The sequence below is a fragment of the Pimephales promelas genome, chromosome 7 (assembly GCF_988280905.1).
Source record: "Pimephales promelas chromosome 7, fPimPro1.hap1.1, whole genome shotgun sequence".
Taxonomy (NCBI): Eukaryota; Metazoa; Chordata; class Actinopteri; order Cypriniformes; family Leuciscidae; genus Pimephales; species Pimephales promelas.
The window spans coordinates 32,621,677-32,647,921 of NC_142775.1; the positions used below are offsets into that span (position 1 = coordinate 32,621,677).

Here is a 26,245-nt window from a genome sequence, read left to right on the forward strand (position 1 = left end):
CCCTCAAACGTGAAACTAACACGTTTGCGTTAACACGCTCCAGTGGAGAGATACCCGGATGTTGGTTTTCATTAAACCGAGAAAAAAGGAATTTTTATTCATTAGGCTACTTCATTAAAAACGGCGTGGATCAAGGCATGTGAACCATTTTCACCTTGAAAATAATAAATGTTTTTTTGAATTTTAAATAATAGAACATTTTCTTAGTGATCGTCAATAAAACAAAATTCCATTTTTCTCGGTTTAATGAAAACTAATAGGTCGTTATGGTATCTCTCCACTGGAACGTGTTAGCAAATGTATACGTTTCACGTTTGAGGGGGTTAAACCGTGACATCTACACGTTTTCCAAAGTGGACCAACGTGATTATTTCACGTCTTGTCGTGATACCGGGTTGCAACGTTCATGAATTGTTTCAGTATTACGGGGGTTGATGATCAACATTAAATAGGTGGAGGCTGATGGTCTTATCTTCTTATCTATTGAGTTAGACTATTGACAGCATCAGCATGATCTCTTTTTTTAAGGGAATGAAAGCGAGGCTGTTTACATCTTTGTTCTTGTAGCATAGGCCTACTGATATTATTACATTTATTTTGGGATTGTTCCGATGGCAAAGGACTTTTTTTCTAAGTGAACTAGGCGGTTTATACAGCGGATGCAGTCCAGGCAGTCCAGTCATGGCGCTGCTCTGAATAAGGTCTATCAGATTGAATGGCTTGTTGAATAGCACCACCTGCTGAAACTGAGAGCACAGGCAGGACTACTGACACAGGGAACCTGTCGATCTAAATAGCATATGTGGCTACATTTATATAAAAAAGGCAGGCTTATGCAATTAAAACAGCTAGGCTACATGTGTATTACCATTAAGAATTGTGTGAGATAACAGTGGGCATTTTTGCATTGTTTTTGAAAATAGAAAGATATAATATTGTCTAAAAAAATATAACAATGGCTTTCCACTAAATGTGTCTGAATAAATCAATAGATATTAAATAAATTATTATTTCTTTCTGATCATTCCTCCTCCGAAACCTTTCGAGCTTCATCAAATAACCACGGTTGTGTTACACCTACACCTGCTGAATGTTTGTAATACTTAGATCTAACTTAAATAAATAAATAATTCTACTGCAACTTTAATTTACTGTTAATTTTCTGATGGAAATATATCTATGCAGTTCATTAGCCTATTTTAGTTTTAGTTTTTTTTAATACATCAACTTAAACTAAATGAAACATGTTGGAAAGTAATTGAACTAATAATTTCCGATCAAATTTATCAGCGACAATGACAAAATTAAATTAAATTCTCAAATATTTCTCAAATATTATAGTCTCAAATATTTTTGAGTGATTTTGGTATATGAGTGTAATGTCCTCTAGGAGGCGCACGTGTCCACTCGATAGGCGGAGATGTGAGAGAGGCGAGTGATGACGTATTTCCTGCCGCTTTTAAACCCCGGTGTCTTAAAGTTTCTCCCCCTTTTCGAAGATATCGCAGATGAAGCAGAGGATCTTAGAGTCTTAGTCCCTGTTTACACGAGAACGCTCCGCTCGCTGGTGAAAACGTAAAAATATTTGATCGGATGTTCCTTTCGTTTACACGGCGACGGCGTTTTTGAGGCTTAAAAACGCAAAAAAAAAAAAAAGAAAAAAAAGTGAAACCACCCTCTAGAGTAGAAATCTTATAAACGCTCCACCGCCGCGTTTCCGTGTAAACATAGCCTCAAAAGAATCAGTGAGCGAAATTACTATCCGCTACAATGACTCCTCAAGACGGCATAGCAGGTAATCTGAACTTTAACAACAATGTTAAATGCACACGTATCTGGTCTGAAGGTTGTGGTTTTCCACGCTGTCCAGGCCTTGGCCTGCGGACCACGTGTTCACCATCATGCCTCGGCCACCATGAACTACTTGATAATTTATGTTGTTCATAACAAATTATATTTTAACATGTTGTGCATTTTTTACTTTTAAATGTATAAACTATCTTATTTCAGACAAATATTAGTCTCTTGGTGCAGTTCAGCTTAATCTGGAGTTTGTATTAAATATACTCGGTGTTAAAATATTTTCATGCTAAATGCTTATGAATTTGGTCTAAAAACAGATTTTATCGAATTGGACCAGAGGTGCACGTGACAAGTTTTTAGATATGTAATCAGAATCAAATCATACAAAGCTGCAATATGTATGCATCATTTTCTATACCGTTAAATGCAATTTCCGCTCATCTATTTTATTAACTTAGTAACGTAATTTTTTTTTTAGTTTGATTTTTTCACCTGAAAGAAAAACGCCCTCATAGATTTGTTATCATGAATTGCATGCAGTATGTAATGTATTTAATTATTTTGACAAAAAAAAAAAAAATCCCCTGACCCTTGATAATGATTGAATGGCCGTAGTTCTGGAATGGTTAATTGACTCTCCTCCTTTTCTCACTAGATGGGTTGCAGAACCGATATGGATCGCTCTCTCACACTGGAGTCCGAGCATCAGTCGAGAGCAGAGGGAAGGTGCCCATTAAATGAAAATGCGTTTAACATGGTGCTGTCAGGTACTGCTTTAGCATACAAGTGCTCACTAAGTCAAGAGCCCTTCTGCCTCATGAATATGCAATAAAATTGATATTATACCTGTGTGGCATATATGATGGTGAATAAGCTTAATGTGTTCTATTTTTTTCCTCTTAGGTTTGCAACTTTAAAGACAAGATGAAGTCAAACTGAATGTCACTCAAAGAAAATAAACAATGTAAATGATTACAAGGTATGATACGTTAAGCTAACTTAGATGCACCTTTATTGCAAATAGTTAAGCAACATGGACTAAAATGAATGGGGTAAAGTTGTGCAATGATGACTACAAAATTGCTGAGGTCACGACCAGTGAAACTACATAATAGCATGTATTAGCTGAGCACACATTTTCTCTGCAGGTTTGTATGCCTGAAGGTCTGAGGACTCTATTTTTGACTCCTTCTCTTTTGTCAGTTTTTCCACAGGCAGAACTATAAATCCAGATGGCATGGATGATCCACCCAAGCTGAAGAAAAATAACAGTGGAGGACCGAAAGGCTGAGAAAAACAAATGTATGAAGGTGGTGATGGAATAAGAATTTCACACCTACAGTACCTACCACACTTAGCTCTCACACATCAGATAGGGAGAAAGCATAGATGAACACATGTAAATGTAGTATACAAGACATTAGGTAATGTTATTGTCTAAAGTTTTCCACTAGATTTTTTCCTGTTGTGTTATAAACATCCAGCAAGGAATCCAAACAAAGAATGCTGCAGTTGTTTGATGCTCATTGTAATGACAACATGGGGTGGTGATGGTGCAGTGGATAAGACACATGCCTTTGGTGTGACACCTGGGTTCAAAATGAATAAATTTAAATGAAAGTGCCTTTGCCTTCATCTTAAAAATTGTAGCTCATTATTGAATGTTGAAAGAAAAATATAATTTTATACACTACACTGCTAAAGGCACAACTAAAACATCCAAAAAACACTAGAATGGTGTTACATATTGTTGATTTGTGTATTTAAATCGTCTTGTAAATCAAGAGAAATCAGCCGTTTTAACCAGTGTAACATCTGTCCATGACGTCATATCTGCCTTGCCATCGATTTCCAGTTTTTCTTCTATGGCAACACCACAGACACTTGAATGTGTTTTATTAGGTGGACAACAGTTTGGATGGCTTTATCCAATCTAAATGAAATGTTGCATCCAAATAAAAAGTCTATGTAGTGAACATTGTGTTGCCTTCATGCTAATTTAATGGAAAAAAGTTTGAGTTAAAACTGTTGAGAATAATGATTGCAGCAGGTCTAAAAGATGTTACGGCAGGGGATTACAACCCTAATTAAACACACCTGCCTTTAATTTTCAAGTGATCCTGAAGTGATAAATGAAGTGTGTAAATTTTTGCACACTCTAGACCTTGTTTATGCACTTTTACTGGAATGAGTGAAGAAATCAAGTTAACGATTATTTTAACCATTCTCATTTTGATATACAAAGAAATATTTTACTCAAAGTTAAGGACACAATTCAATTACATTAAAAAAAAAATCCAAAAGGCCAGTAAAAAATTATGACTACATAAAAATATTTGTAGTGGATGTACTGTTTCTGAACATTTCCTGTGGCACACAGTTTTAATGTTTGACACTGAAGAGTGCTAGGTGCATAATTTCTAAGTACTAATAATCAGCCAACATCCTTATCATTTACATGCTATTAGGCAACTAGTTTATAGTGAGAATTGGACACTAAAGTAAAGCGTTAGCAAAATACTATTTGACAAGTGAAAAAGAATAAATTATTTTGGAAATGTATTAAAACAAGACTAGGATACCAAATGATTTTTAGAAATGCAATGTAACTGCATTTTTACTGCATTCAGGTTTACTTAAGATATTGTACTGTTAAACATGCATAACTTGGAAATGAGGATATGCATAGTAAACCATGTTGGGGAAGCTACTCAAACTAGCTTCACAAGCTACTCACAAGTTGAACGAATCTTTTTCCAAGTCATTTTGGTTCAACGAACGAATTGACTCAGAAAAAGATTCGTTCATTTTGATGAACGAGTTTGAACAGGAGAGTCACAAACGTATATCACAGTACAGAGCAAGGCGAGCATTTGAGCTTATAAAACTTAAACTTTGTTGTTGTTTTTTTTTTTAAATGAAGGATCGTTTCGCTTGATAAGACCCTTATTCATCATCTGGAATCGTTTAAAGCCCTTTGAACAATTTGCACTGAAAGTGTCTTTTGGACCTTGAACCGTTTGGTGCCCACTGAAGTCCATTATATATGGAGAAAAATCCTGGAAGGTTTCATTAAAAACCTTCATTTCTTTTCGACTGAAGAAAGAATGACATGGACATCTTGGATGACATGGGGGTGATTAAATTAACAGCAAAAGTTTTTTCAAAAGTTAACTACTCCTTTAACTGATGAGAGTTATGCAAAATATTAAACTAATGGGAAAAAGTCCAAAGGGTATCTGCGTTTTCATTTATATTATATGCTCCTGTAACAATCACACACAAGTGCTCTTAACTCAGAAGAATGCAAGACTCATATGCAAATTGAAGTATTCATTTCATAATGCTCTTGGAGAAACACTTTATGTAACCCAAGAAAAAAAGTATATCTTCATTTCTTTTCTACTGACATCCATTCCACCTGAGAGTTAACAAGGTCTACGAACAAGAGACCAAAAAAATCTGGCAAAGCCACAGAAAGAAACAACAGTTGGCATGAAAGAAAACAGACCCCCAGGCTTATGTAAACTGGATTACTCCATTTTTTCCTCCTCCTCCTCCTGTCCTTCCTCATAGTGGCGATACTCTGGTTTCAGCTCCCAGGTGCTCTTATGAGGCCCTCTAGGATTATACACACCGATCTCCCTGAGAATCTCCTTCAGGTAAATCTAGAGGAAGAGTAGATAGACAGGGTGAACATGCTGCCAAAATCCAATCATACATGCAACCATGCTACAACTTTCTGTGTCATAATCATTTGCTAACAGACAAGAATTCATTACTTCAATGAGCTTAACTAATACAACTTAAAAAATAAAAAACAATGTAAAAAGACAACTTTGTGAAAAGTAATACATTCTTTATTTAGCCTCACTGGTGCAATCTATCCTCTAAATGGCGAAATCACTGTGGGGAGTAATTTTCTTACTCAGTTTAGTTTCTTTTTAGTTATGACTCATCTAACTTCAATCACATTTATATTTCCACAATCCTTCAGGGAGACAGAGGCAGCAGTCAAGTGGCATTTATTCATAGGAGCTCACTTATCTATGATAATATAATCAAGACCAAATCCATGTTAAACATGTGTGATTTCTTGTTATTTGGTTTAATCTCTCTTGTGTATGATTTCTGATAAGAAAGACAAATGAGATTTACGACTGTCATCATTAATGTTGTCAGAAAAAAACACTTGTGAAAAAGAAAAGCTTAATTGTATTGAATGCACACTCATGTACAGCACCTCAAAGTAGCCTATATTAAAAAAGTACTTTTTCTCAACACACTTAGATACACTTAAAAAGTGCGCTTTGCAATAATATCACCTTAAAATGTTTCATTTAAAAGGTGCAGTATGTAATATTGACAGCTAGCAGTTAAAATGGGTACTGCAGTCCAAATTAAAAATACTGGAGAGAGCCGTTTCTATTCCTATGGCACAGTGTTTGCACGTTTAATCATCTTGAGCTGAACAACTCACCACCGGTTGCTTTGTGATGTCCACCAGGTCTTTTATGTTGTAGTACTGGTGCTTCTCAAAGGCAGAGAAGAGCATTTCCAGAACCTTCTGTTTATCAGCTCTTGAACGCTTGCCTTCTTCTTTCTTTTTCTTCTCATATTCCAACTGAACAGAAGCATAAGCAAAACAGAGCATTCATTAATAGTTTTGCTATCTAAAACTCAAACCGGTCCGCATGAAAATAGTTGTACACACATTGGGTTTTCCATATTTTGGAGACTTTCCATTAGCATTATACTGTAAAAACTGTATAGTCTATCCCATAACCCTAAACCTACCAATCACAGCAAACTTCCTGCCTTTTTAAATTTTCAAAAAACATAATTTAGTATCATTTATGCCATCCTTGTAGAGATATTTTTTTACCCCATAACATAGGAAATACCCAAACCCCACACACACTTACATTATAGCTGTGGTTGGACACAGGTTTGTAATTGGTTGTGATTGCTTTCTCAAGCTTCTGAGAAAAACGAAGAGGTTTGGTGGATTCTTCAATCTGCAGCCTGTGAATAAAACATGAATAAAAGACGATCAGATCAAATACATATGACAGGATCAAAGTATTCTGAACAGTTTTGACTTACTTCTTTAATTTCATGTAGCTCTCACTGACTGCAGGTCTGCATTCAGCTCGCTGAACAACCATGCCTTCAAGAGCCAGCTTGTCTTAAAAACAACAACATTCGACTTGGTACCAAAAAAAATAAAAATGTCTGAATTTTGCAAGGGCAACTAATGGCCTTTTCTCTCTACTAAAACATTAACATACTTCAACAGAAAGCGCTCTCTAATAAAGCGTTGGCACAAAACCCCTCTTTTTAGGTGACAATTGAAATACTGTGATTCAACCAGGTGGTTTTTATGGCACTATTCTGAAGTGTTTGACTCTTGTATGAAAAACGATGGGGTCAACTAGACATGAGTGATGATTTTAATCAGACCCAAATGTGCCTCCCTCCTGCAGAACATCATTGTGTTGCCCCGCTGCCATTTACTGGCACACTGTGAAGCCAGTCTAATGGTTCAGCTTGCTTCTATTGATTGTATTAAATGTACAGAGGTGCCTGTAATACCTTGTGGTTATTGTCCCACAGGCCTTTTTAAAGGGCAGAAATATTTCACTCACAAAATCCATCAGAGCAGCACTAATGCGCACAATTATTGGCAATTATTGCCAGATGAGTGTTAGCACTTGTTGGAGTAACTCCATAAAAACGCCCACTTGTGTTTCACAACTTCAACAAAGCATCCATTTTCCTCGCAATTACCCGGAGGCTATGAAGAGGGGTCAGGGCAAACCAAGACCTCAAGGTTCGCATCTCCTCTGCGCGGTCCCTCCCCAAACAACACATGACTCGCCCATCTTATGAGGCCAGTAACGTTACATAAGCATTTCCATAGAGGAATCCATATTAATCAGCCGGAGTTGCATTAACGCTGGCTCTGAATGGAGTACTGTGTTTGGGGGTGGCGTGAGTTGCTCAACCCGTTGGTGGGCAGCAGATCCGATGCTGAGATGATAGAGAGGTTACGGGGGTCGGTCTTCCACCTCCGCGCAAGATCCCACCAGTTTGACTTCCTCAGAGACACCGAACAAGAGCAATAACATCCCGAGCATTCAGCAGGACACAGCCTCTATAGCCCCACAAACTCGCACACACACACACACACCCACCCACCTGTAGGCAGATCTTCAATCCCTCCATGTCTCTTCATCAGCACACAGCAGCATAAAAAGAAGCCTTTCAAATGCCTCAAGGTCTCAAACTCACTCACTCAGCGCCTGTTTATTTTGAAATGTGCCTAGCACATGGGCGCCATCCAAAAACTGTATTGTACCATTTAATTTATCCGTTTCAATTAAGATTTTTCATAAGGTATCACTTACTGATGGACTATCAGCCTTGTTCTTTTCAACATCGAAATTTGTGAAGTGCCATAACACTGAGAAGATTTGCCAAAGCATAATAACAGTTGTAATCGGTTTAAAGGACTCTGAGGGAGTAGAGGAAGATATTTTGGGACAAGATAGGACAGTAAAATAATAATAAGCCTCTTAATCATATGCCTCAGGGGCTTTTAAAATCATATTTCTCCCGCTCTCTCTCTACTGGCTCCATTTCCACATCTGTTTTGAAATACTGTGCATTTAATACTCTAGTGTCTGCTAGCACCATGCAAATATGATAAACGTCAAGCAACCGTGTTTTTTCACTCGGCTGCCAATTTCACAAACTGCATACAATGGCATGTATGGCAGCCCCAAATGTACTGTATTTAGACACTTAAGTCACAATTAAAAATGCATGAATTCCATAGCATTCGTTTTAAAAGCTTCCCTTCCACAATTGGTCTCAAGGCGATTCTAATATCCGAAGAGCAGATCATTTGAAGTGAGTGCGGGGTCATTACTGTCTCATACAGCCATACGTCACTGCCACTTTATTTTGAATCGGAATGTTTCCATGACAACAACATAAAAGCTAAATTCATACTTAAAGGGATAGTTCAGCTACAAATTAAATTTCTGTCATTAATTTCCCACCCTCATGTCGTTCCAAACCGGAGAAGAAATTGTTAGTAGTTCATTTGGGGGGTTTTTTGTCCACAAAAAGTATTCCCATCACTTCATACCATTCATTAAGGTTTAACCACTGTAGTCACATGGACTATTTCATCTATCTTTACTACCTTTCTGGGCCTTGAAAGTGTTAATAACGTTGCAGTCTGTCTATGGGATTCCATCAAAAATATCTTAATTTATGATCCGAAGATGAATAGTCATGGGTTTGGAATGACATGATGGTGAGTAATTAAAGGGATACTTCACCTCATGGAAATATGAATGTGAATAAAAGTTAAAAGTGAGTTAAAATGGGTCATTTATGAAATGTGAAATTATTTCTGAATTTGGAGCTTTCTAGACTGAGAAAAGGCAGAACATTTATTTTTGGCTTATGTGGATGAAAGACAACAACTCCCTAAGACAACTAGAGGTACCCTTCCTGAAGAGATATGGTTGCTTGCTTTCTTTTGGAATGACAAAGTTGCACACTTTTCTTGCAGTTTCCTGCAAGGTGAGAAAAAGCAATTTTGGAATTTGCTTTTAGTGGATGTACTGTATGGAGTAGATGGAGATTTGTGGGATGCACATCCAGGGCACAAAGCTCCCGTTCCACCACATCCCAAAGATGCTCTATTGGGTTGAGATCTGGTGACTGTGGGGGCCATTTTAGTACAGTGAGATCATTGTCATGTTCAAGAAACCAATTTGAAATAATTAGAGCTTTATGACATGGTGCATTATCCTGCTGGAAGTAGCCATCAGAGGATGGGTACATGGTGGCCATAAATGGATGGACATGGTCAGAAACAATGGTCGGGTAGGCCGTGGCATTTAAACGATGCCCAATTGGCACTAAGGGGCTTAAAGTGTGCCAAGAAAACATCCCCCAAACCATTACACCACCACCAGCCTGCCCAGTGGTAACAAGGTATGATGGATCCATGTTCTCATTCTGTTTACGCCAAATTCTGACTGTTCATCTGAATGTCTCAACAGAAATCGAGACTCATCAGACCAGGCAACATTTTTCTAGTCTTCAACTGTCCAATTTTGGTGAGCTCTTGCAAATTGTAGCTTTTTCCTAACTAATAACTAATTATATATCTGGCCAACAAGCACAGCATTTGCTCCAATTTGTGTTTGTCAAGACTTCATATTCTTCTGCATAGGTTAACTAGAATAGTTCCTATCCAAGTGCTCTGACATTTGCCTGCTTTTGCCAGTCTGCCACTGCTGGACTAAAATCAATTTGGGCTTCTTCAAGCTGAACAAACAAGTGCACCAATTAAAACAAAAAGATAGATGAGCAAAAGCAGGTCAACCACCCACTATTTTCTCTGGCATAGTTATTATTTAAATCCTGTTTGCAATTCAAATGCAGATGAACAAACCCAGTGATCAAATGATGATTAAACCATGACCAAGCTATCGTCTATAACAACTATAATCAGTCATATATGACCATAATGAACTGTCACTGAATCTATAATCTAATGACTATGTGCACTGGCGGCACGGTTTAAAAGAGTAATGAGGACTGTGGCTGCGGTGCACATTTGAAGGCTTCGCTTCTGAATATTAATTAGGCGATTTTAAACAATTTAATATAATCTTATAAAGTTTTAACAACTGTGACATTTGACATTAATCTAGAGATCTAGTTAACTATAACAATTTGACACAACTCTTTTGATTATGCCGTTCTTCAAAACTCATCCAAGAAAAAAAAGTGTGAAATTTAAACTATCTCATGAATATGTAAAGCCAAATTGACCCCAGCCTCCACCCCGTCTCAGCTGCTAATGACGTACACAGCACAACATGTGGCTCAGAAGGGTCCATCTCCCGTCCTGGGGCAACAGTAGAAGAGCGCCGTCATTCAAGAATGATTGACAGACTGTCATCTGTTAGGGACATCACATCACTGAGAAAGATGTCATGGCGATTCTGCTGCTGTTTAAGGGCACGTCCTCTTTGCAACAGTCGACGGTTTGAGCTTTTTGTTTGAGCTCACTTTTATAAGGAATTATATTATAAATATCGATTTCGGGTTCTCTTCTCTAGGTGGTTTATATGGTGACACAGCACGGTACATCTTTGTAGCATGTACAACACCCTTAAAGACGGCTTGGGGCCAATTACGAGCTCAGACCCCATGACTTCAAGTGAAGGCATAGGCTTCCTCATCAAAGGCTCACTTCTTGGCGTCGTCGATAACTGGGTCATGGACGAGTGCCTCAAAGCGAACCCAGCATCTCAGAAAGAGCGAGAAGGCTTCAATGCGTTCATCCCTTTTGATATGAAGACTGACAAAATAATTTACATAACTACACCTACACTGTACACGAAATGGCTCGTTTGGCGATAAAGCTGCCAGTTGTCGGCACATCACACAGACGGCTTTTCAAAGCAACGACTTAACACGATAGACGTGAAAGCATTAACATCTCGCTCCTCTCACACTTTTGTTGGAGGGAGTTCATTATGTGGGATCCCTGTGATTTGGCCCTCTCGGTGAGTTCACGTGCCGCCACCCAACCGAGGACTCCTTTCATCAGAGGGCAGTGACGCTAATTGCAGAGCCAGAGAAGCGCTGAAGTGGAAAGGTGATTAAATTCAGCCTTTAGAGCGGAGAGCAGCGAGCAAAGCACTCGCTCTTTCCGAGCCCACACCACTGACGCAGTAGAGCCCACCCTTAACACCCCTCCTCCCACTGCATGTTTGCGTGGCTGTGAAAGGCTCAGACACTGTTGGCAGCGCACACTGCTCCCGCGCTTCATGCCAGCGCCGCTCAGCTGCGCTCCTATTTGTCCGCCCGCCCGCTCACGCGTGCGCGCACTCCCCACACACACTCCGCCAGGCTGGGTGTGAGGAACGGCATGGAATGGAATCTCAGAAGGATGGAGAGCGAACTGAGACAGATCAATCCCGACTTGCTGCAGCCCAGCAAGAGCTTTAAGAAACCTTCCTCCGGCACCATCACCATCAACGTGGGGGGCTACCTGTACGCCGCACAGCGCCAGACCCTGGCCAAGCACCCCGGGTCCCTGCTGGAGGAGATGGTAACCGGGAAGAAGCCCGTAGTGCACGTGGACTCCATGGGTAACACCTTCATCGACCGTGACGGGCCCATCTTCCGGCACGTGTTGAATTTCCTGCGCCTGGGCGAGCTGGTGCTGCCCGAGGACTTCAAGGAAGGCGAGCTGCTCCGCCGAGAGGCCGACTTCTACCGGCTGAGCGAGCTGGCCCAAGCCCTGCAGAGCTGGGAGCATCAGCAGGCCACGCAGCGCGAGCCCGCCTTTCTGGAGGTGACGGACAGCCACGAGCGCTCGCAGGGTCTGAAGGTCTACAGCAGCGACAACAGCTTCATCGAGAAGGTGAAAAGCCGCCTCGTGCAGATCTCGAAAAGTCGCTTGGACGGCTTTCCGGAGGAGTTCGAGGTGTCGTCCAACGTCATCCAGTTCCGGCATTTCATCAAGTCGGAGCAGGGCTCTCGGCTTGTGCTGAAGCAGGACAGCACGTTTTTGTGTACACTGGAGTGTCTGAAGCTGGAGACGGTGATGCTGGCACTCAAAGGAGGTTTCCGCCTGCTCACCAGCCTAGACAGCAGTCGCGGATCAGTGGTTCAGTGCGAGGCACTGCATTTTGTCAAGTGACCCGAGCGGAACCGTCACCACTAACCACACGACCTGCCGAAAACCATCTTGCATTAACAAACACCAGCGTCCTCAACCGAAAACCTGTTCTGGAATACTCCGCTAGTCTGCTTCTACATGACACACTCGAAGGACAGCCTTGAGAAACAAGAGAGATGATGTGTACCGTATTGTGGGGTTTTGTTTGGCTTGTGTGTGTAGTCGTCTTCTGTTTGCAGTTGTTTTTACAAGAAGAGCAACGGTTTGTGATAGTGATAATGGATGTGGAACTGTTGTGGGAAAAGGCTGAGTGTGATGATCATTACATTTGTGAGCAAGTTTTGTGATTTGTGAACACGTAGTAAACAACAGGTTGTAATTTTGAGTCTGTGAATGTTTTGCACAATAAAGCCGCATTATAATGTATTCAAAGCACTGTTGAAATGTTTATGAATGAAACTGTGGTTCATCTTCTAGGTGAAAATATACACTGGCAAACACTGCATATGGTTTTGTCTGTGAACTGTGGGATGTACGCTGACAAATTACTGTGGGCTGTATAAATAGAGCTTTATTTTTTCTTATTCGCAGTGAAGTATGCTTGTAAGGAAGATACTCTGCCCTAAATTGAAAGTTTGTTATATTATGCAGCAAAATGTGACCTAAAATTAAATTTCCTCCAGCATTGATCCAAATTCAGATGGGTGTGATCATTTCTAGAGCACATGGCATACATACACATTTTTCATTATGTGTGCACCGATTCATACACATCTGATCCATCTGATGTTGCCAGAAAACTCATTTAGCACAGAAAAAAAATATATATATATATATTCTTATTCAAATAAGAAAGTATTCAAATGTTGCACATCCATTAGTCAAAGCCATTACCGTGGGAAAATATTACGTTCAAAATAGATCAATCACCCTGTGAATTTGCAACAAAATACATTCAGAGCGCAGTCAGTAGCGCTGAGTAATCCTAAAAAACAGCTCTACTCGACACAGCTAAATTCAGTTACAGTCTAAGTCGGCCGTTTCAAAGAAAGGCAAAGGCAGACATATGGTTACACTCACTTTGGATTAGCCGACATCTCCACACACTACTATCCATCTGTTATCCATCATATCTGTCATGCAATATCCCACTAAAATGAGTCAGAAGCACATTTCTGACACGGAGAAGAAGAAAAAAAGAAACAACTTCAAATCTCCACAGTCTGTCATGTGGACATCAAAACAGGGTTCTTTTTAATTGCAGATATCAGTCATTCATATTTGATGAGACACAGCAGGGCTTATTAGCCCACCGTCACTGTCTGATGTGTTTCTAAACCACTGCCAGCAGGGGACTGGAAACCTGCGGGAGGGTGCTGGTAAGCGGGAGCATTTATTTCAAATGGAAGAAATCCATTAACAGCTGAAATATTCATGGATTAGTCTCACATCCAATTGTTGCCAGGCAAATAAGACTCCTACATACCATAAAAGAAGCCAAAAATTTCTCATCGTGTGCTCCCAAGGAGGCATGACTAATGGCTACCTCTCAATTTGATCAAAATGAATGGTCAGGCGAACATGTGACTTCAAGGACTCATATACCCTCAAGAGACCAATGTCTCATCCACATAGAGAGAGAATGGAGACAAAGCAAAGAATAAAATTCCTGCTAATGTACTTTTCAAAGTGTGAGCTTGAATAGAGGCACATCGCCATGTTAGAACAATGTGAAATGGGCAATAGTCAAGGCCATCTGTAAAAGAAAAGCACGATGGAAAGAATCAAAGTAAATATTTGGAATAAGAAAATGGCATGTTTCAACTGCCGAGAGAAACAAAGCCTGCATATCTTCATGCTGACTTTTGATATTCAACAAGTATTCACCAAACCATCTATTATCACAAATACTCAGATTAAAATTAAACATCTGTAACCAAGAATGTGCCAGCTATAAATGCATTAAACATTCTTACAGCATGTTTACTGTGCATATCTAGAAAAAACTACCTTCTCAACCCCCAACATCCAGCCTTGATTACCAGTCACATGACTCTTTTGTGCAAGCTGAAAAGCGGCATCTCTATTTCAAGCCACAGATGGAAATCGGCGCTACTGTGTGCACAGAAAACAGCTTTCGCAACTTTCAAAAGAGTAGCGCACATGTGCGCAAGAGTCCAACTCTTTGAGTCTAACTTTAACCTTGCAACATGGAGGCTTTAAGTGCCCATATGTCAATCAGTTCAAGCTTCCTCTTCAACCTATCATTGTGAAGGACTTAATAAGAAAAAAAAAAAAGCTTAAAGTCTCAGCAGCTCCTCCACACACCACTGCACCTGGTCCATTTATACGCTGCTGCTTTCTGACAGATCGACTGTTTCAACAAACACTGAAAAGCTGTTACAGAAGTCAGCCTCAAAATGAGAAGTTATATAATAATCAAAACTAGGGCTGTCAAACGATTAATCACGATTAATCGCATCCAAATATAAAAGTTGTGTTTACATAATATATGTGGGTGCACTGTGTTTAATTATTATATATAAATACACACACATGCATGTATATTTAAGAAAAAAAATATAAAAATATGCTGCATATTCATATTCCCCTCAGCAGGGTGAATACACATCGTCTTTCCTTAAAAATAATAAGCTGTATAAAATATTTCAACTTACCGTGTGGTTTTGAGAAGCATCGCGCGACGCGGAATCATGAATTATTCTACTACAAGCTGAAAGATTTGAATTTTTGAGTGACAGACAATTAGAAGGGTGGGGGCACACTGGGGGGCCAATCAGTTTTCAGGAGGGGCCAGTGCCCCCATGGCCCCTCCCCTGGCTACGCCACTGAATATGCACCCACATATATTATGTAAACACAAACTTTTATTTTGGATGCGATTAATCGCGATTAATCGTTTGACAGTCCTAATAAAATCATGTACTATTTACCCCAAGTCTGCCAATACGTTGCTTTGCAGAACACAAGGCTACAGTTAAAGGGATAGTTGACCAAAAAATTTAAATTTTGCCATCAGTTACTGACTCTTTCTAAACCCATAAGACTTTTGTGTAAGTCTTTAAAACACAAATTAAGATATGTTAATGAAATCTGAGAGACTTTAAAAACAGAGCACTCAAATAAACCAAAAATCTTAACTGTACAAGTACTTGACATGTGAGAAAGAACCTTACTGGCTTGAGCTTGCATTTACCATCTTTGAGTTGTCGATGTGCGTTCGCTGATTAATGTTTATATGTGAAAAGACTTAATTAAATCTATTAATCACATAAAGTAATTGTGTATACTCAGAAGCCTTTGGATTAAATCGCTCAATTATTATTGATTTGTTTTACACTCTTTTTTGAACAGTTTTGTGTGAACAGACTTTCAATGGAGAGGACAGACATCTCAGATTTCATTATAATTATCTTTCATTTGTGTTCCCAAGAGGAGCAAAAGTCTTACATGTTTGGAACAACATGAGTGAGAGTACATTTTTTGGCCGAACGATCTCTTTAAATCAGTGAGCTTAAAGCCAAGGACACATGTGTCTTAATCACATGCATCCCAGCTAGGGTTACTACTATTAAAACACATAGATGTGCTGTTCAAAATCAATCTCTAAACATGCACACCCTCGTTATGAAGGTTTTGTTTTAGCCTTTATGACAGAAAATACAAAAACGTGATCTTTCTGCATGACCTCAATCTCTCAAATAGTATGTCCTCTTAAACACCAAAAAAGAAACTAATGCCAAAGAAACGTGTTTATGCATGCATTAGCCAATAGAGAGCAGTTCATACCCTGAACCATTTCAATTCATAACTTACTGAGAAAAAGACACTGTTACCCTTCCACCCCCAGAAAAAGCTTTTAACTGTACAAGTAGAGCCTCTATTCATTGCCAACTTCTGTGGCCAACCTGTTGCTAAGCAACCACTTAATCAATACCTGGGGCTTGTGAGCGCTAAGCAGACAACTGGCGAAAAAAAAATATCATAAGTGAACAAAAGCGCACAACACAATGATTGCAATTCTGCACTTAGCCTTGTGTGATTTTCAGTAAGACTGTAATTATTAAGCTGTGCATATGAGCTGCAGTTATACAGCGATCTTCAGTGGGGTCACTTATTACAGATCTATATCTGTCATCTTCCAATGGGAAGTAAAAGGATGGCCATTCAAGTTCGCAAGTTTATACAGTGTACAATTCCAGCTTTGAGGAGTTTGATAATGAACGATAAAATGCTGCATGGCACAATACAGTCGTAGCAACACACAATTAAAACAGTAAAATATCTTATTCCAATTAAAAATTATAAATATTTCTATTTGAATATATTTGTCAAGTTGCATTTAGTGTCACGTGATCATTCAGAAATCATTCTAATATGCTGATTTGATGCTCAAGAAACATTTCTTCGTATTATACATTTTTTTTAGGATTCTTTGATCAATAAAAAGTTCACAAGAACAGCATTTGTTTGAAATAGAAATCGTTTGTAACATTATAAATGTCATTACTGTCACTTTTGATCAATTTGATGTCTCTTTGTTGATTAAAAGTATTGTTTCCTTTCCATTCAAAAACGTTTGAAATTTGCTAATGTGCTTTTTTTTTCATTTGTTGCATCCACGCCGATGCTGTTTTCAATATCTAGAACAAGGAGCCAGTATAAAATTTATTCTAACAATAATATGTACAAAAACAAACTGCTAAATAGATTAAGCAAGCAAATGTGATAAATAAAAACAACAATTTTAAATGATCCTTTACCAAGTCTGTTTTTGAATTATCCGCACACTCATTGGATTTGGCACAGGTATTAAGCCGGATGCCCTTCCAAACTGAGAGTGCTGAGACACACACACACACACACACAGACGCCTACCCTTCCACCTATCCAGCATGTCTTTGGAATCGGGAGAACACAGAAAGGACTCCTGGCTCTGGCGGGCTCGTCCCGGGCACCTTCTTGCTGTGAGGCGACAGTGCTACCCACTGAGCAACTGTGCCACCCTCAGAAGAATGATTAATTTATGCTGATAATCTCAACATATCCAAATATCATCCAATAATTTGGACTGCTTACTGGATATAAACACAGACTTCAGACTTAAGCCTGGATATAACACTTAAAAACTCCGGAAGGTTGCGTTCTGCAAGTGAACGGCGCCTTGTGGTGGCATCCCAGAGAGACACAAAATCACTTCCACTGACCTTTAACTTGACTGTTCCCTGCTGGCGGAAGGACCTTCCTAACTCAACCCGAGCTGCTGAGTTGACAAGAAAAGGCTAACGACGAATGTTTTTCACTTAAGGGTTTGTTCACCCAATAGTGAAAATTCTGGCATTAATTACTCACCCTCACGTCGTTCCAAACCCGTAAGAATTTCGTTTATCTTCTGAACACAAATGAAGATATTTTTGATGAAATCTGAGAGATTTCTGTCCCTCCATTGAAAGCTACGCAACTACCACTTTAAAAAGAGACTCAATCACTTTATATGATAAACAGATTTAATTTTGGCGTTGATTCACATATAATCATTGATCAGTGAACATAAACAGAAACTACATTGAATCTGACTGATGCACAAGAACAATTGGTTCAACTTCTGGCAGAACCTCAAACGTGCTGCGTAACATGAGAATGAATCTCATTGGTTCTTGCAGAAGCTCAAACGTGCTGCGTGACACAAGAATGAACCTCATTGGTTCTTGTGGGGAGGGCAGGACAAGTTTGAGAAGCACTGTGATATATTAACTGGGGCTTGTCGTTGCCTATTGTTGGTTCGATTGCTTTTATTGTTCTCCTCATTTGCATGTCGCTTTGGATGAAAGCGTCTGCTAAGTGATTCAATGTAAATAATGAGGAATTGACTACAACACTTAACCGTTTATGTTGATCTTGGTTATGTTATACTGACCTGAGCTCTCTGTAAAGACAGCGAGACTCTGACCTCCCACCGTCTGCATGGTGAAGGGATGTTCTCTAGGGCTGCGCACAGATGAAACCTTCTCCCCAGAGCACTCCACAACTGTCAGGTCCTCACTCAGATTGAAAGACACCTGAGGAAACAACGAATCAATCAGTGTCTGCAACAGCACCATCATAAAATGATCTCTCTCTCCAGCCTAGGGTCTGATCACAGTAATTATGCAAATAAACTGTAACATCTGAATAAAACATGAGCAAATACTTCCCCTCCACAGTGCAGGCCTTAAAGACATTAATACAACTCACCACAGTCTTTCCTTGAGCTCTAGAAGACAGGAAGAAAGCATGAGTGGAAAGATTTCAGAAAATAATTTCCATTTTGAAAGGGGTTTAAATATATTACTTCCATACTTCCCAATTTTGAGTTTGCCTACTTCTCCTCGCCCAGCTGCTTTTGCCCATTGCTGAGAAAGATATTTGGGAACCTAAAGACAAGTGAATAAGACAATTTATCTACTGCTCTGTTTCCTCATATTTGACTGAGTATAACTATTGCCTTAGTTTAGACACAGGTTCGAATCCACTGCGAGACACCAATGTGTCCCTGACCAATACACTTAACCCCTAGTTGCTCCGGAGGTGTGCGACCTCTGACAAAAAAGGACAGCTTTGGATACAAAAAGGTCAGCTAAATTAATAAACGTAAATATAAAAGATTTACAAAACATAACAATTTTGAGGTTTAAATAAATGGCACACCATCTATTGTTTTTGTAATTGTTAACATGGGTTTTGTATTTGGTCAATGTTTTTTCTAACTTGCTTTTCTTAACTAAAGTGTTCTCTGTTTGTATCATATTTTAAATTTAAACACTTAAAAACAAATGAGTGTAAACTGAGCATTGTATAAAAATATGATTAATAGGCCTACAATCTAAACTGATTTATTTCTCTCAATCCTGTTGTTTACATCTCTCACCTACTGACAACTAACTTCATTTTTGGGGCAGGTTTAAACAGCACTCTTTAATTTACATATATTAGAGATTCGTAAGACTTAGCCTTCCAAAGATTTAATTTAGGCTACAGTAAAATTAGAGAAATCATATCATAGTTTGAGACTAATGACGGCAACTTCTATCATTCATGTCTACCTTATAAAGTTAGTTACGTGCCATAGTTCAATATTCGAGAGTTTGTGTAACGTAACGTTAGGCCTGAAACCCAGAAGCAACTTCTGACTGATAAATCACCGACCTTTACCAACCAGACTCCGGTATTTTGTTTGGCTCTGGTTAAATCGACGTCTTTTCCTTTTTCTGACATGACTGAAGGGCTCTGTGTTATGAACAAGAATCTATAACTTAAAATAAGTAAATGTATCTTTGGTTTATGAAAGGCAAATCGCACTCTACATAGACTGGCCCACCTCAGAGACTTATATATCTATTTATCCCCATCTAGTGGCCATGTGAAGAAATTATATTTACTTTACATTGCATCAATATAAAGATAATCACAACAAAACCAGACGTTTTTAAGCGAGTTAGTGTAGATTTGACTGCCAAGTTTCATAAGCAGTTAAATGAATTTAACTACAAACTATGTAGCAGGCAGAATAGTATATGTAAAACCTTACTTCTCACTACTAATATTATTGGCTAGGCTACATAAGAGTGCAAAGCTAAATCACAAATCCTCAAAAACCCATATGGATTTTTTTTCTCTGTTTGAGTTTTCAAAGCAAGCAATAATTTGTCTACGATAAACAATAATAAATTTTCACAATTTGATATTTTGTCACTGTCAAATGACTCTTGAAGATATAATTAATTTGTTCAGATGGAAATGTTTACTTTCCTAACCAGTTGAAACTGTGGTTTCAACTGTGAACTGTTCAGGAAAATCTCATGAAAATGGGAAATCTCATGAAAAACTCAAATGGGAAATCTCATGAAGTCACCACTAGATGAAGCAGTTTGACCTGCTTTTGTTTCAATAGTCCTCAAATCTAGTGCCTATTCTAAAGGCATGAGATCAACTGAATACAGCATTTATTCGTCCATTCAAATATGAAGCGAAGACTTAATTATAGTATTTAGAAAGTGTTAATAGTGGTGACTACATTTGTATCATCAGATATAGGCCTATCACTTAAATATATCCCAAAAAGATAGTTAGATAAAATAGAATTCAACTAAAGAGAAGCTTAAAACTACAAACAGGCTGATTTACATTTTACAAAACACTTTCTAATTTATAATATTCTGTCAAAGGCCTTAAAAATATATTTTTAATTCAATTCAATAAATCTTTCTGGTTTGAGAACGTTTAGTTTTGACACAGGTGGTTTACACATCCTTACTCATAGGCCAAATTTCTTGCCTTTCACCACATGTTCATATTTCATGTGAATTCAAACCTTTTCTGAAAGAAGCTTTGTGAAGATTGTTCACATATTACAAAGTGCTGAAATGTAGGGAGCGCCGTCCTTGCTTTCACTGTCAAGGACATCAACTCATGAGGCAGAGGAGACTGGAATGAAATACATTCACATTCATTTATCCATAACCAAGTTTACAGAGTCAGTATTTTAAGATCACAACAAGCAAGGTTATGATTGAAACAAAGTGACTAAATTATACAAAAGTGAATGTTACCCAGCAGGCCTCACAGAGTACAGAAGAGGAATTTATCAGGTTTTCAAGCCAAAAAAAACAACAAAAACAAACAGATAATGCCACATAATGCTCCTAATCCTTCACTTGCCTTGCACGTTTACGTGCCCTATAAATAAACCGGATCAAGTTAGTAAACTTGCAAAACCTGCTTGAGTATGTTGCATATTCATCACTTTCCACTGTCAATGCAAATTCCAAAGTTAGATGATCATATTCATAATTGACCTTTCTTGCCCAGTTTGCTTACTTCTTCAACATTTCACAGCTTCCTGAGCCTCTCAGAATTGAATAGTCATACTGTTGTGGATTTATGTCAGAGGTATTGTGTGTATAGGATGCTTTGTCTTGAAAGTTCCTTAAGAAATGTATGAAACTACTTTAAAACAGTTGCATTTCCTCATTGAGGCATAAAGGGGGTCCAGGCCAAGCACTTATGATTCATTTGCAAAGGGAAGAGTCAGTGTAAAGTCAGCTATAAGCATTTCCTCTTAACCAAATAATGCATTATAAACTGACACAACAGGTGGTACAGGGGGGGGTTTATTTAGAAAAAGACTAATCAAAACAAGTCAAGTCAAGTCAAATCAAATCAAATCAGAAACATGAAAATAACAGAATTCCTTCAATTACTTCAATTTCACCTATAAAGCAGCTCTTCAGAATATGATAGTATCTTTCTTCCTGATAAATTCCTCTTCAAATTTGATTAAATTCAGCTAACAGTGTCAATGTTGAAAAGTTTAACAATTATGAAACAACTTCAAAAGCAACAGAAGACAGTTCAAGTTTTGTTTTTATTATCTGATAATCAGGTATAGTCAAATCGATATTATCCTGAATATTGAGTGTTTTAAACCCCAAATTCTGAAAACTGCTGGGTTGTTTCAACCCAACTTTGGGTCAAATATGGACGAACCCAGTCGTTGGTTTAAAATTTTAAATTACATTTTTAACACAAGGTTTGGGTTTGTCCACATTTAACCCAAAATTGGGTTAAAACAACCCAGCATTTTTTAGACAGTGACAATGATCCAAAACTCAGAGTATAGATTAGAGAAAGAAAAAAAAAAGAAAAAGAAAAAAAAAACATTGGGAGAAACCCCAGCATGTTTACCTTATAATTTTCACTGTTTAAAAAGTTCATATCATACATGATTTAGTTTTTTTAACCCTCCTATTATCCTTGGGGTCAATTTGACCCCATTCAATGTTTAACATCTGTAAAAACATAATTTTATTTATTTTTTTTTGCTTCAAATTTAATGACTTTTCCTAATTTAATGGGGACAACTCTGTAAACATAAAATTAACCTGCTAATATTTTTTCAAAGTCCTGTACAAATTTTGTAGCATCGGTGTTCCTTGGGGTCAATTTGACCCCAGGCTCTTTTAGTTGTATAATAAAACAGAAGAAATATTAAAATTTCACACACATTTGTTTTGGTTGTTATATTGAGGTCATTATAACATGTTATAATTTAAATTTATAATGTTCATTGTAATTTTACATATTCAATATCATTTTCAAAAAACGTCCCTCTGTTTTAGGGCTCTAACCAAACAGAACCATATCTGTAGTATTGCGAGAACTACTAGTAGTTCACATGACATGTGACATAATTCTCAAGATAACTAATAATTCTTTCCTGTGTATTTGGGAGGGGAAAACATGATTTTTTGTGAGAACTTTGATGTTTCCCGTGCCATGGGGATGGAGAAAACATAATTTTTGTGAGATTGACCCCAAACATAACTCGTGTTACTATCTTGATAAAATAAATAGTTTTTCTTTCCAAATGTTATAGATGACAAAAATCTATACTTAGAAATATTATAAAACAAATAAAACACCAGATGTATTTGTACTTTTCCAATTTTAGGTCAAATAAGTAAGATTTTATGTTGATTTGTAAATTTGTCCATAGTCGGGCAATGGGTATTCTGGATGTGTAAGGGGTTAGGTGGAGTTAGGTGGGGTTAGGTGGGGTGGGGAGGGGGGTGGTGGGTGGATTTCAACTTAAAATGTTACTTAAGTAGTCAACAAAGACATAAATTAACTGAGACAAACCTTTGTACAAAAAAATAAACATATTGTGGAGATTTAAATTACTGGGGTCAAATTGACCCCAGAGGGTAAAAAGTGTTATCAGATTTGAGGATAACAGGAGGGTTAAAGATCAGTCCTTCCATTCTTTATTAAACTGATTTGTAACTTCTTGTCACCATTACTTTCAGTTTTTCTTTTCATGGACTTTTAATTTGGAATTCTTTAGTTCCTGGTTTCCTGTCTTATTGTCCAGCCCGATTCTTACTTTGTTTGGATTATTAGGGCCCAAGCCCTGAAAGGGCGAAGGCCCTATTGTTTTCCTTAGGATTATTATTATTATTATTATTATTATTATTAGGGCCCAAGCCCTGAAAGGGCGAAGGCCCTATTGTTTTCCTTGGGATTATTTTTCTTTACTATTATTATTATTATTATAATAATTATTATTTTACTACCTTTTGGGCACTTTTGGGGCCCTTAACATGCTCGAAAACTCTTGAAACTTTGCACACGGGTCAGAACCCGCGGCCATCAGAGCCGGGCTGAAGCTGGTACCCGGGCGTGGTAGGGCGGCTCGTCAGCGCCCCCTGGAACGGGGTCCGAACACTTGGTCCATAACTCAAACACGCTTGTATGTAATAATATGAAACTCGGTACACATGTTGATCTCATCGTTTCATCTATACCTCACACTCTTACTTTTTACCCCAGCCCAACAGGAAGTCGGCTATTGAGGTTTGTTTGTAAAACGCTCGCAATGGAATGTCATATACTCCTCCTAGAGCTTTGATCCAAATTCGACGAAACTCTGTCAGCGTGAAGTCAAGACATTGAGGATGAAAGTTTGCGAGGGGATTTTTTATATCTCGAACGGTTTGTCCGTGGCGAGGAAACGAAATCATGGCGAGAAACGTGAAACAGGAAGTGTGTTATAACTTCAGCATACATTAACTGATCTTGATGACACTTCAGCAGTGTGTTCGCTGTAAGAGGACGATCACATGGATGTGACTATTGTGAGTCAAAGTTATAGCGCCACCAACTGGCAGCAGGAAGTGTGTCACTTTCAAAATGCTTTGATATCACCCTTTTATTTTTACCCGATTTGCTTCAAACTTCATATGTATAATGTAAACATACGGCAGATGTAGACCTGTGAATGGATTCTTAATATCTTTGAAACTGTTGCCGTGGCGACGCATCAAACTTTACCCTTCTTTTAGGATGCTTTTTGGATGCTTTTGAGACTCTTAGCATGCTTCAAAATGCATGAAACTCGACAGACACATCACATTTATTAGCCAGTAGACATGTGCAAAGTTTCAGAAACGGGAGTGGTGAGGGCTCAGTAGCGCCACCTTTTGACAAAAGTGGGGTTGTTAGTTTTAACTAGAGTTACAAAAATTGGTATGTATATTGTACTCCTCGAGCCGGACAACTTTCTAATTGACACTTATTAGCTAGGACCCACAGAAAGTCAGATATTTTTGTTTGAATATGGCCACTCTGAGCCTACATGTGTCTGTGTCTCTGTGTCTTTGGCTGGCTGGCTGACTGACTGGCTGGCTGTCTGTGTGTGTGTGTGTGTGTGTGCAGGGGGAGGGGGCTTAACCATTTCACTGCTGTGTGTATGACCTGCATAAAGAAAATACATTTCTCAAGCCTGGTATTTTTTAAATAAGTTTTTATTTTTATTTTTTATAAGTAAAGGCATATAACTAGTTTAATTGTAGTGAATTGACAATAGTTTTATATAATTAGTTTATTAATCAGATTAACTTGGTCAATAAACTTGGTCTGAAAATTTGGTCCATAAATCAAACACACTTGCATGTAATAATATGAAACTTGGTACACATATAGATCTCATCGTTTCATATATACTTCACACTCTTACTTTTTACCCCAGCCCAACAGGAAGTCGGCTATTTAGGGTTGTGTTTAAAACACATGCAATGGAATTTAAATTATTGCTCCTAGAGCACTGAACCAAATTCGACGAAACTCGATCAGCGTGAAGTCAAGACATTAAGGATGAAAAAGTGCCACAGGATTTTTGATACCTCGAACGGTTTGGCCGTGGCGAGGAAACGAAATCATGGCGAGAAACATGAAACAGGATGTGTGTTATAACTTCAGCATACATTAACTGATCTTGATGAAACTTCAGCAGTGTTTTCGCTGTAAGAGACCGATCACATGGATGTGACTATTGTGAGTCAAAGTTATAGCGCCACCAACTGGCAGCAGGAAGTGTGTCACTTTCAAAATGCTTTGAAATCACTCTCTTATTTTTAACCGATTTGCTTCAAACTTCATCTGTATAATGTAAATACACGGCAGATGTAGACCTGTGAATGAATTTTTGATATCTTTGATACTGTTGCCGTGGCAACGAAACAAACTTTAACATTCTTTTTTGATGCTTTTGGGACTCTTAGCATGCTTGAAATTGCTTGAAACTCAACAGATACATCACATTTATTAGCCAGTAGACATGTGCAACTATGGCAAAAGATTAAAGTAATGTGAAAAAAGTAAACACTAAAAGCCTCATATCTTCTAAAAATGTAATTATACATCATTTGTTTCTAAATTAAATTATACAAATATTATAACTTCCCCAATTTTTCCCTTTTTTCATTTAAGAATTATGTTTACGTTCAAAAACAGCCAGAATTGTTGTAAAATTCAGAAAAAAATAATAATCTGAGTCATACGTAGTGCTATACTGCCCTCTTGTGTTCAATATCAGGTAAGCCTATTGTGTATATTCCCACCGGTTAATCAACGTGTGACTCCGCTGGGACTTGGGAGCTTTTAAATCGCTTACTTAAAACCGAAAGTCAAAATACGGATGTCCGCACAAGACATTAATGGTGTGGAGTAGAGCGAGCATTTTAAATAAATTCCTATTAAGTAGGATTGAACTAAACAGAAAGAATGTTCACTCTGTTCTGCTGGTTCCTCGCTGGTGGATCATATGATTACTTTGTCATAATCTATGACAAAAATGCTATTATAAACTATATTAATAATAGA

At 38.2% G+C, this 26,245-nt stretch overlaps 2 protein-coding genes and 1 long non-coding RNA gene across 3 annotated transcripts; 2 read left to right on the top strand and 1 right to left on the bottom strand.

Moving 5' to 3' along the window:
* The first annotated feature begins 1,475 nt into the window (after window positions 1-1,475).
* LOC120486969 (uncharacterized) lies at window positions 1,476-3,779 on the top strand. Its single transcript, XR_005624338.2, has 4 exons — window positions 1,476-1,795; window positions 2,459-2,570; window positions 2,707-2,782; window positions 3,007-3,779. It is a non-coding gene; the product is annotated as an uncharacterized LOC120486969 (long non-coding RNA).
* gtf2f2b (general transcription factor IIF, polypeptide 2b) lies at window positions 3,023-19,898 on the bottom strand. Its single transcript, XM_039683118.2, has 8 exons — window positions 19,733-19,898; window positions 18,887-18,960; window positions 18,782-18,800; window positions 18,465-18,606; window positions 6,910-6,991; window positions 6,729-6,828; window positions 6,284-6,427; window positions 3,023-5,471 (listed from the first exon to the last, which is right to left on the bottom strand). Exons 1-8 carry the CDS (start codon window positions 19,799-19,801, stop codon window positions 5,337-5,339), a joined length of 765 nt encoding a protein of 254 aa, XP_039539052.2. The 5' UTR covers window positions 19,802-19,898; the 3' UTR covers window positions 3,023-5,336.
* Window positions 11,528-13,215, top strand: kctd4 (potassium channel tetramerization domain containing 4). Its single transcript, XM_039683115.2, has one exon. The coding sequence runs from the start codon at window positions 11,771-11,773 to the stop codon at window positions 12,545-12,547; it is 777 nt and encodes a 258-aa protein (XP_039539049.1). The 5' UTR covers window positions 11,528-11,770; the 3' UTR covers window positions 12,548-13,215.
* Window positions 19,899-26,245: the final 6,347 nt, after the last annotated feature.

Coding starts and splice junctions, on each gene's coding strand:
- kctd4 (XM_039683115.2), top strand. CDS start 11,771: ATGGAATGGAATCTCAGAAGGATGGAGAGCGAACTGAGACAGATCAAT.
- gtf2f2b (XM_039683118.2), bottom strand. CDS start 19,801: ATGTCAGAAAAAGGAAAAGACGTCGATTTAACCAGAGCCAAACAAAAT. Junction 6,829..6,909: donor AGCTACATGAAATTAAAGAA/GTAAGTCAAAAC, acceptor TTTTATTCACAG/GCTGCAGATTGAAGAATCCA. Junction 5,472..6,283: donor ACATCACAAAGCAACCGGTG/GTGAGTTGTTCA, acceptor CTCTTCCTCTAG/ATTTACCTGAAGGAGATTCT.